An 11,306-nucleotide genomic window follows, 5' to 3' on the forward strand; every position below is an offset into this window, starting at 1 on the left:
TATCGCCTAAAAGAAGAATCCCAAGTTTTGTAAGGCTTTCCCTTAGTCACCTTTTACGACATCCAAGGGATAGAGATGAAGTGGGGTCCTATTCTTTTTTTTTGTACCCCTTTGACAAATAAAGTTCTTTAACCACTACAAATTCTATCATTTTCAGGCCATCATCCCTGCACGGCTTGAAACACAAGTTAGTTGGTGCCGCCACGGAAGTCCGCCGCGGCTCATTGCAGCACATGCCGCTGTCGCCGTTGGCGCGGACTCCATCGCCGCAACCGCAGCCCGCCTCGCCTACTAGGTACGTACATACATACATACATACATACATACAAACATATATACAAACATACATATAAACATAAGTAAGTAAATGCTTTATTGTTCACTAAAAAGGTACAATACAAATGAGTACAGTACAAAGGCGAGCTTATCCCTAAGTGGGATCTCTTCCAGCCAACCTAACCTTCCAACATACATACAGACATACATATAAACATACATACAAACATACATATAAACAAACATACATATTATACAAACACATACATAAAATCACGCCTTATTCCCGGAGGGGTAGGCAGAGACTACATCTTGTCACTTGCAACGATCCACGCACACTTCTTTCGTTTCATCCACGTTCATAACTCTCTTCATGCAAGCTTGGCGGTTTCGGGTACTCTTGACCTGACCTTTTGCCAGGACGTCCTTAATATGGGTGACTGTTTTTTACATTTGAGATTAACCTTCATGTCATGTGTATTCATAAAATTAATCGTGCAAGCCTGTGTTCATGAGTTCTAACTGTGACATATTATCATATTTTGACGGCCTCTGTGGCGCAGCGGTAGTACGCTTGTCTGCGACACCGGAGGCCCCGGGTTCAAATCCCGGCCGGAGCATGATGAGAAAAGAACTTTTTCTGATTGGCCTGGGTCTTGGATGTTTATCCATATAAGTATTTATTATAAAATATAGTATCGTTGAGTTAGTATCTCGTAACACAAGTCTCGAACTTACTTCGAGGATAACTCAATCAGTGTTATTTGTCCCGTATGCATTTATTTATATTTATTTCATCTCCGAGTTGGGTTCCCGTCCTGAAGCCCTCAGGAAGAGGGAGATTCCACGTTCCCTTCAATAAAAAAAAACTGTTCCTTAAAACTTTACTTAACATAGCGACTGTATGCTGCTTGTTCCTGCATTATAGTGATGTCTATGTTGGGAGTCTAAGGTGTATATTATATCATATTTCATAAATGATGCATTATTTATGCCGGATTTACATTACGAAATTAGTTTATTAACATTTATATTGACCAGTAATTTCAAGGGTAAACGTTCAGTTATACAATGCATACATTATATACATACATACATATAGTCACGTCTATATCTCTTGCGGGGTAGACAGAGCCAACAGTCTTAAAAAGACCAACAGGCCGCGTTTAGCTGTATGGCTTAATGATAGAATTGAGATTCAAATAGTGACAGGTTGCTAGTCCATCGCCTAAAAAAAGAATCCCAAGTTTTGTAAGGCTTTCCCTTAGTCACCTTTTACGACATCCATGAGATAGAGATGGAGTGGAGTCCGTCGGTGGGGGTGGGGGATGGAACAATGCATTATTACTTTTGTGAAAAACTGGAGTTGTTTCGTGCTATGCGCATATTTTTTTTTGTAAAACAAACGTCATGCAACTAATTTGTTAATGTAAATCCGGATTTATTATATCCTCATATCTAAATTGCATTGATCACCATATTATGTACACGTGTAGTGCCGTGTGGTTGCCGCCAAAAATAAAAAAAGGCGACTAAGGCATAGTCTTATAAACTTGGGATTCTCCTTTTACGCATTGGGCTGGCAACCTGTCACTATTTGAATCTCAACTCTATCTCAAAGCCAGATAGCTGAACGTGGCCTATCAGTATTTTCAAGACTGTCGCCTCTGTCTACCCCGCAAGGGATATAGACGTGATTGTATGTATGTATATGTGTGGCTGACCGCAGCCGGTGCGAGGCGCGCAGCCCGTCGCCGCTGGCGGCGCGCGAGTGCGGGCGGCGCGCGTGGGCCCGCCGCGACCCCGCCTCGCCGCTGCTCAGGCGGGCGCTGTCCCCGGACAGGTGAGGGTTACGGAGGGTTACATGGGAACGGGGAACTGGGAACATTCCGCCTGATCGACCAAATGAGAGTGCGCCATTTGAGCTTAATCCTACTACTATTATAAAGGCGAAAGTTTGTATGGATGTTTGTTACTCTTTCACGCAAAAACTACTGAACCGATTACCATGAAATTTGGTATGTAGGTAGCTGAAGACCCAGAATAACACATAGGCTACTTTTTATCCCAGAGTTCCCGCGGGATTGATAGGGTTTCCATGCGGACGAAGTCGCGGGCGGCCTCTAGTAACTGTATATTTGTGAGCGAGAGATGGATGGAGTTGCTTTTGGATTTTAAGTTTTGTGTAAAGTCGTTATTTCACTTATTATCTTACTTTATCACAAATAAAGTCATAATTGAAATAACGACTTTATAACAGGTAAATGAGTTTTATATGCGGCGGTTGGTTGCTCTATTATTCGCCAGCGAATATTGACAAAGCGACGTATAAACGTGGTAGTATTATAAAACCTAGAAAAAGATAAAAACTGAGAAACGTCGGGCGTGATTGAACGCCCGTCGCCGCTTTTACCGCGCGAGAAACTATCGCTGTCCCGTTTCACGTCGTAATAAATAGCGAAACAGCGATAGTTTTTCGCGCGATAAAAACGGCGTTGCGCGTTGGGGACTGGTTCATCTGAGTTTAATTATAATCGTTCTAGTGTCTTTCATTTGATTTTTACCTCACATTTCTTGTGTGTGCTTCGCTTCTGCTAACATTCGGGGACGCTTTTGTCGCTCATATATCGATCTATCATGCTTATTGTTATCATTTCCTTTTGTCATAAGCATATATTTTGTTCATGTCTTTTTCATTTATTAAGTTCGTGTACTGGTCGCAACGATATAACTATCACAAGATGAAGAGATTACTTAAACACATTGCAAGCAACGAAAACTCACGCGTTGCTGTAAAATGTGTTACCTTTTATATTTATACCGCAGGGTAAAGTAGACCTTATATATAACATGTAAATGTTCATTCTGTCTTTGCAGTTAATGAGTTAAAGTCAGAAAGTCATAAAAATATTGTACAGTAAATTTTTCGCTTAAATTCTTCTTTAGTTTGTAAAGTATTTTTTTAATTTTTACACAAATTAATTTTTTGTGTCTAATTCTACTTCCTTTTTGTTTATCAACTCCAATAATCCTCTGCTCGTTAAAGTCATAACCCTAATAGGGTTAAGTTTCCCTGCAGACAGACTAAACTTTTTCAACTGTTTTATTATACGTATCGACATATATTTTTTAAGAGATTTTAAACTTTCTCACTAAATATAAATAAACGCTTCGTACGCGTTCAATACCTGTATTATGGCATATATTTTACTACACAATTTCAAATTGATTTCCCCGGACAGATTACACCCACGCTCCGCCGAATCGAAATGCTCCATATCGCCGCTGTGTTGCGGCGGCGTGGCCGTGAGCGTGGGCGGCGCGGGCGGCGGCGCGGCGGGCGGCGCGCGGCGCGGCGTAGTGTGGCGCGCGCCCGCGCCGCCCACGCCGCCGCCGCAGGACAAGGCCGACGAGCCGCCGCTGCCCAGGATCGCGGAGGAGAAGGACTCGCCGACGCACCACGCGAGAAACCTGCCCAACAAGTTAGTTTAGGAAACTCATTCCATTTCAAAACGCGAAGCTCAAGACCGAGCGGGATGGCGACGCACTGTGGATGCCCTCTGCCCCAGCTGGGGACATAGGACCTTAAGTCATTCCATTTAGCCTTTAGCCGCAACTTTGCTCGTGCGATTTTGGCGCCACCTACAATAGTTTAGAATAGTTAGCTGCGGTGTAGTTGGTTCCGCCGCTTCTTTTACACATGCGCTTTGGAAGCGTTAGTAGATATAATTGGATTAAAGTAATGTGACGTCAATAAGCAATACCTTGTATCCTTTTTTGAAAATGTATCTACTCTATTCTTTTCTAATACATGTTTTTGCAAATTCCACGATAAAATCTATAGATTTTACCGTGTTGAAAAGTACGGGTTCTGCCTGTGACCACTATCTGGACGGATCCATGACGTCACAATATTTATAACGTTCTCTTCTCTCCTAGCAGGACTCCAGTAAAACAATCGACGCCCAGCATCTTCACTTCCTCCCCCAAGCCGAGCCTGGACAAGTCCGCCTTCGACACGTCGACGACTTCGTTCGCGTCTCTATCGCTGTCGGACGACTCGTACGCGGACGGGTCGGCAGACATGTCCAACATTGACACTTCGAGAGAAATCAACTTGGGTGAGAAGATGCAATGATATTCTATAAATTTTGTAGCTTTGAGCATTTTGAGTAGGTCTGACAATCGGCCAACATCTATTTTTCGTACACCTTAGTTATAAGGGTTGTCAACTCTTTACATTTTTTTAACTAGAAATTACCTTAAAAATATTAATATGGCAAAACAACGTTTGCCGGAACAGCTAGTTTGTATATATTTATCAATCATTATGACTCCCACTCAATAGCCCGATTATAACAACGCCTAATTACCACATTCACAGATGACAGTAGAACAAGCGCAGATCTAAGTATGGCCATAGACAACCCTGAGAAACATAAACCGGAACCGGTTACTGTACCACTACAGCCTTCAGAAGCAGCGCCCAAGACGCGGAAAAAATCTGATTCGAGCCTCAAAGACGAAGACACGAAAGGGAAAGATAAAGGGAGGAAGGATAAGCCGGAGTTGAAGAAGCAGGATTCCGTGAAGAAGATTGAGAAGGAGAAGAAGATCGAGAAACAAGACTCGAAGAAGGATGTTAGGCAAGATGAGAAACAGGATGTTAAAGGTAAGTGTTTTAAAGATTTATTTGTTTCTAATACAAATTCCAAACTTTTATTCATTATTATAAGACACTTCAATATCACTTAATAATTGTCATATCTTTTGGTTTTACAACATTGGTTGACGTCAAATAAATAACTTCAAACTAAGTTTACCGCCGCTTCCAAAGCGTCAGTGCAGTGAAAGCGGTAACAAACTGCATTGCAGCATTTTCTTCAACAACGTCAACTTCACAACTATTCAAACTTAGAATAGAAATGTAATAGAATAGAAATAATAACTTTTTTCCCTGCCCCGACTTTGGGAAAGGCTAATATAATTGAGATTCATCTTGAAGGCGATGAGCTAGCACCCTGTCACTATTTGAATCTCGATTTCATCATTGGGCCATATAGCCGAACGTGGCCTTTCAGTCTTTTTAAGACTGTTGGCTACCCCGCCAGGGATAAAGACGTGACTATATAATAATCCATGTATGTATACAGAAGAAAAGAAGTTGGAAAAGGCTATGGAACGAACCGGATCTGTGAAGAAAACTGACAAGCAGGAGAAAGCGGAGGCGAGGAAGCAGGAGAAGATTGAGAAGGCAGAGAAGAAACAAGAGAAGATCGAGGCTAGGAAGGAGTCGTTCAAGAAGAGTGAAGGCGCTTTGAAGAGGCAGGAGTCTGTTGATGCCAAGGTATATATTAATTATTTTTTTTGATTATTGTTTTATCTTTCGCCTGCCGCTTCGCGCTAGTAAGACTTCTTGGTAATAAGTAGTTTTTGTTAAAAGGTCCCTGTCAAAGACTTCATAGATTTGAGCCAAGTTTAAACAAAAAATAAAAAAGAAATAGAGTGATAGGCTTATAAACTTGAGATTCTTCTTTTAGGCGATGAGCTAGCAACCTGTCACTATCTGAATCTCAATTCTATCATGGAGCCTAACAGTTGAACGTGCGTCAGTCAAGACTGCTGGCTCTGTCAACCCAGCAAGGGATATAGACATGATTATATGAATGAATGAATATTTATGCAAACGCCATACCACTCCAAAATTCATCTCTTTTCATGGGTCTACTGAAATAGATTTCTATTAAAATGAGTAGCATCTTTGTACTAGAATTACTGTTTTAAATGCTCCTGTATGTAATTTTGTGTAGGTACATAAATAAATAAAATTGATTGATAGAATTGATTGATGATATTAAATATTATAATTTTAGATGACCGAAACACCGGAGCCATCAGTGGATTCCCGCAGGAACAGCATGGTGAGCAAGCTGCTGGGCGTGATGGGACGCAAGCGCGACGACGACGACCACCGTCCCGGCAAGAAGGCGGAGAAGAACAAGAAGAAGGTAGGTTGTTTTTATTCAGTATATATTATAATGTCCCCCCCCTTATATTTTATCTGTCTGTGTATGTATGCGTTAATTTCGGAAAGTTGTGGACGGATTTTTTCACTACATTTTATAAAGATCCCCATTATTGTCTCTGTCTGTATGTATGCGCTAATCACGCAAAGTTGTGTACAGATTTTGTTCCTGTTTGAAATAGTGGAAACAGGGATTGGAGAGGAAGGTTTAAGTATATCTTAGGTTTATTCTACTCGTGCGAAGCGAAAAGGAATAGCTAGTTACTGGATAAATATTTAAAGACTATTTCGGGGTTTTGTTCCCGAGTCCATAACTGTTCTTTGTCATCGTTTGATCTTCAAAAACTGACGACGTTAGTTTTCATCAACGGAAGATTGGGAGGCAGTACTTTTATTAGAACGATTCGTCGACAGAATGAACTCCCACTTACCTGTCAAGTCTGTCGTGGAACTGTTCTTAGTCTGTAGGGCCAAAGAACGTGCTCAGAGAATAGTGTCATTCCTTTTAGTGTTAGTCGTGGTAGCGACTCATCTCAAAAGTGAGAAGGATGAAAAATTAAAATCATATTTATTCCTCCAATTCACTAAGGCAACTACTTGATAATCCGTACATATAGTCACGTCTTTATCCCTCGCGGGGTAGACAGAGTCAACAATCTTGAGAAGACGAAGAAGATATGCCACGTTCGGCTTAATGATAATATTGATATTCAAATAGTGGCAGGTTGCTAGCCCATCGCCTAAGAAGAATCCCCAAGTTTAGCCATAAGCCTATCCCTTGTTGTTGAGAACCCGTGTTATTACAGAATACACCTACACAACCACAGCCGCCGCAACAGCCGAAATTTTCAGAGGTCGAGAAACAGGACAAGCCTGAGTGCGAAGACAAGAAAAGCAAGAAAGGCCGCGGGAGGGCGTCTAGCTCGTCGTCCGGCGAGAAATAATGCACACCGAGAAACATGAGAAACCCGAGAAACCGTGAGAACCAACGAAAAGCTATTTTGGTCTATAAAAATCTTTGTATTAAAATATCTATTGTCGATATCTTTATTATACGAGAATTTTTTATCAACATATTAATGTATATTTTCGTTAATAGCTGTGTACAGATGTCGCGCTTGAGATGTTAACCCACTTGAAGGCAGGTAGGTATGTAATTTGCTTTACAATCTTATTGCTTTTAAAGTTTAGTTTTGGTAGAAAACATAGCTGTCTTAGTAATGCCTTGAGCATATTGTTCTCATTGTATTTTTTTTCATAACATATCATATATCAATCGCCTCTTTTCTTTTAAGTAGTTTGTGGTTTTTGTGCACTATTCGTTAGTGCCTTTTAACTCGTCTCTTAAAGGCAATGCCAAAATTTTAGGAATTCTAAGAAAGAACTTAACTTTTTAATTCGACAGCGTGATGATTTATGAATGTAATTGTAGGAACTTAATTGTAGTATTCAATATTTTGGGAGTAATGCTTAATTAATTGGTGTTGTAATGAAAACCTGAGTATAGTGAAATCTTGTAAATATTTTTGCGTTAAATGAACAAAAAAATATATGTAAATTAAAAAAAATAAACTTGATGTTTGCGTGGTTTTAATGGTTGGATTTTTGAAGTGTTGGTGATTTTTTAAATTGGAAAATTAAAAAGTAATATGTTGTGAGCTAAAAAAGGCTTATTTTTTTTCTACAGCAGTAGTTTACAGCATCTAAGGCGTATAGAAAAGGGATCCTTAAAAGCCTTAATGATTTACCTACCATGCAAGGCTTATATGTTCTAAATCTTTAAGATTTACCAAAAAGAGAAATAACATATGACATATGGCTTAAGCACTTATAAGAAGAGTCCCACTGCTCATTTTTTATTGATTTCCTACAAATGTATATATCTGCCGTACTCAATCTAAAAGGTGGTTAGGTTTAAGGACTTTATAGATAGGTTAGCCGCTATATATTTTGAAGACGGCAGATTATGTATTGTTTTTCACTGTAATTTCAAGATTTATTTAATGGTTCTTTTGTATTGCAAATATTAACATAAATATTGGCAGGATAAATGAATGTTGATTATTTTCATTAAAGGAGCTGTCTATTAACAATAATCTAATAAGAAAACGCTGAATTTAAATTACAAAATATAATCTTTAATTGACTATACTTTTACGGTTTCGGGTAAAATTAATTCAGTATTACAATGTTGAGGCGTGTTCAATCTTATTATTGGTTGATATTTCAAATATATTTTTATTATAATCCTAATTACTATATTTTATACCGCGGCGACGGCATATGAATAATTACGAGATTTTTTTTTGTAAAAAAATACAGTCACATTGGTTTTTCTTAGATTGTTGAATAAACACAACACATTTAGCATTCCTAATTTATAAATGGTTACAGAAGATTCGGAATAATTATACAAAAATCCTTTTTGTGTTGATTTAAGACGAAATTTTACAGCATTTTTTTATAAACAGGCTCACTTCAACTTAGTTTGCCCCTCTAGGCGCATAGATAGCGATACTAACAAAAGTTTAAGCGAGTGAAGCCGCGGTATTTCGGACTAATGGGGTTTAACGTAAAATCTATAAGCTTATAGATATATATCTATCTATAGATGTACTATTGTGATATAATTTTAATGATTTTTTTTCTAGTTACGCTACGTAAGTATTTTTATGTTGGCAGCCTCGCTTCCTTTCTTAACTGCTTTGTTTTTCTACCTGTTTTTTTTTCTAATTGTATTTTTGTGTTTTGTGTATAAAGGATGTTTCGATTTATTCATTTACTTTAATTATTTTATGTAACGAAACGCAACGAAATGTGTATAATTAAATGTAATCAAATATAAATGTATACTTAGTGATTTCTACATGTCATATTGTTCAAATGATTACAAAAAGATGCAAGCTTGAACGGCACATTCAAATATGTGTTTACATTCCAATTTTTTTTGCATAAGTGCCATAGATCTGAGCCTCTTGATTCTACCTAACAGGTATATAATTTTCATTCATTCATGTACCTATATCTTGTTATATAGATTTCGACTTCGTAAGGTTTTATCCATATGGATTTTGGCATAACTTCTTGAGGCTGCATAACCATGGATCCTTGCTTGGGTAAGTCAGGTTTTTACACGAAGCGACCCCCGTCTGACCTGTGGTTATGATCATATGTAAAAGAAGGTTAAGTGGGTTCTACATGATCATATGTTAAGTGGGTTCTACAATAGTGTCGCTTTATGAATTACTTCTCTGCCACCCGTTTCTTGTGTTTTATTTTTTATGTCACGGACTACGCGGAGTTTTGAACAAAAATAAAAGAGGCTCGCTTTGAAGTCTTCCCAATACTTTGTTACATTTAATCTGTTGATTTGTTTGTTCTATACATATTATTATAATTCGTTAGCCGACGGTCCCAAGGCCGATTAGAAAATACGAAACGATCTCAATGATAATCTATAAATATTGGGAATTATTGTCGGGCATTCATCCTGAATATAACGATTTAACATTCCAAGGTACATTAAAAATTAAAGTATTTTTACACATTTCTCGCTACTTCCTATAAATAATAATATTTTACTGTGGTAAAAAATTGTTATTTAATATTTCGCTTATCTGTTCTTTCGGGACCGCAAGACTTGATAAGTGAATTATTCAGCGGACTTTGTAGTGATGTAACAATACGAATTATCTTTATTATTATAAGGACCTGCGACTATTTTATGTAAGCCCTAGCGCACACTACTGTTATTTTCATCATAATTCATGAAGTTAATGGTTTTTTTTGCATACCTAGTCATGAAAAGATATTAAGTACATAATTAAACTCTGAAATATATTTAATAAAACATTCAAGAAACAATATATCGTTAAAGGTTTTAATCTTGCTTTTAGTTATTCTATAAGTATTTCAATATATCACGTTGATTGAGAAATGCTTTTCAGCTTATATTAATGGTACAATCAAGTTAACTATTTGTTTGTACCTACCAGTAATATATATTTGTACTTAATGTCCCTGGATCTTACAAAGCTGTCCAACTTGATTGAGACATGCAAATGGTTTTTTTTTGATAAAATTTGTGATTAGAAATTTGTCGCGTAAGTAGTGGGCGGTTGGGCACCGTATGTGTTTTGTGTTATTGAAATACATTCATGTTTTAATGTCTTTAGGAAAGTTTATTTTTAGTACGGACAGGATGAAATTGTACAATAAACCAATGTTTATATTAGTTTAGGCTTGTCTAATAAATAATTTTAAGAAAATTCCGGTTTGTATTAAATTAGCAATACTCATTGGTTAGTTTGTAAATTTTGGTTTGTTCTTGTGCATGGTGATACAGGGTAACTGAAATATACCCTAAATATTATTTAAAAATCACTTTATCTTTAGAATTTGTCAATGTTTTTCAGTGACCACATATAACAATGAATTTTGGTAGGCTCGAGTAAATAAGATGTTGTTTTGGGAACCATTTAAAGTTAATATTAATTTGATTTTGATGTATAACTTTTTATTACACTGGCTCAATTACTCAAAATTTTTAACGAAGTTGGGCGTTGTGTAATTTTATTTTTTGAGATTATATCCCCTAATTTTTGACCCAAATTTGTTGAAAACTTACGATATGAGTCGAAAGGTAAATTATCGTATTTGCTTCAATTTTCTTTTATTCTTGGATGCCAACCGAGTTTTGTGTAATTTAAGCCTGTTGTAATGTAATACATACCGCTTTAATAGTAATGGCTTTTTCATATGAAGTATTTTTCCAGAACTGTGGTGTAAACTAACGTAGTATTGTCTCAACCAACTCACTGTGTAGCCTGCCGTAACTGCTGCATATTTGTAATTTTTAATTAACCTAGCGTAAAAATAATAAATGTGATTTATAAAATAATAAAGTGTCTATAGTGAGCAAGGGAATTATTTTCTCTATCTAGAAATATGTGTATGAATTGATATGGATATGAAATAAAGTCATGATTAACAATTTCTGTGTTTT

At 37.3% G+C, this 11,306-nt stretch overlaps 1 protein-coding gene across 1 annotated transcript in view; it reads left to right on the forward strand.

Annotated features, from left to right (window-relative positions):
* LOC106139649 (microtubule-associated serine/threonine-protein kinase 3) overlaps positions 1-11,294 on the forward strand; it is a 72,451-nt gene extending 61,157 nt beyond the window's left edge. Inside the window, exons 31-38 of the mRNA XM_060951539.1 lie at positions 158-295; positions 2,006-2,119; positions 3,519-3,758; positions 4,219-4,397; positions 4,661-4,948; positions 5,430-5,623; positions 6,150-6,284; positions 7,108-11,294. Of these exons, the coding sequence (XP_060807522.1) occupies positions 158-295; positions 2,006-2,119; positions 3,519-3,758; positions 4,219-4,397; positions 4,661-4,948; positions 5,430-5,623; positions 6,150-6,284; positions 7,108-7,245 (1,426 nt within the window). The 3' untranslated portion in view covers positions 7,246-11,294. The remainder of the gene's footprint in view (positions 1-157; positions 296-2,005; positions 2,120-3,518; positions 3,759-4,218; positions 4,398-4,660; positions 4,949-5,429; positions 5,624-6,149; positions 6,285-7,107) is intronic.
* Positions 11,295-11,306: the final 12 nt, after the last annotated feature.

This window comes from Amyelois transitella, chromosome 25 (genome assembly GCF_032362555.1).
Source record: "Amyelois transitella isolate CPQ chromosome 25, ilAmyTran1.1, whole genome shotgun sequence".
NCBI classification, from domain to species: Eukaryota; Metazoa; Arthropoda; class Insecta; order Lepidoptera; family Pyralidae; genus Amyelois; species Amyelois transitella.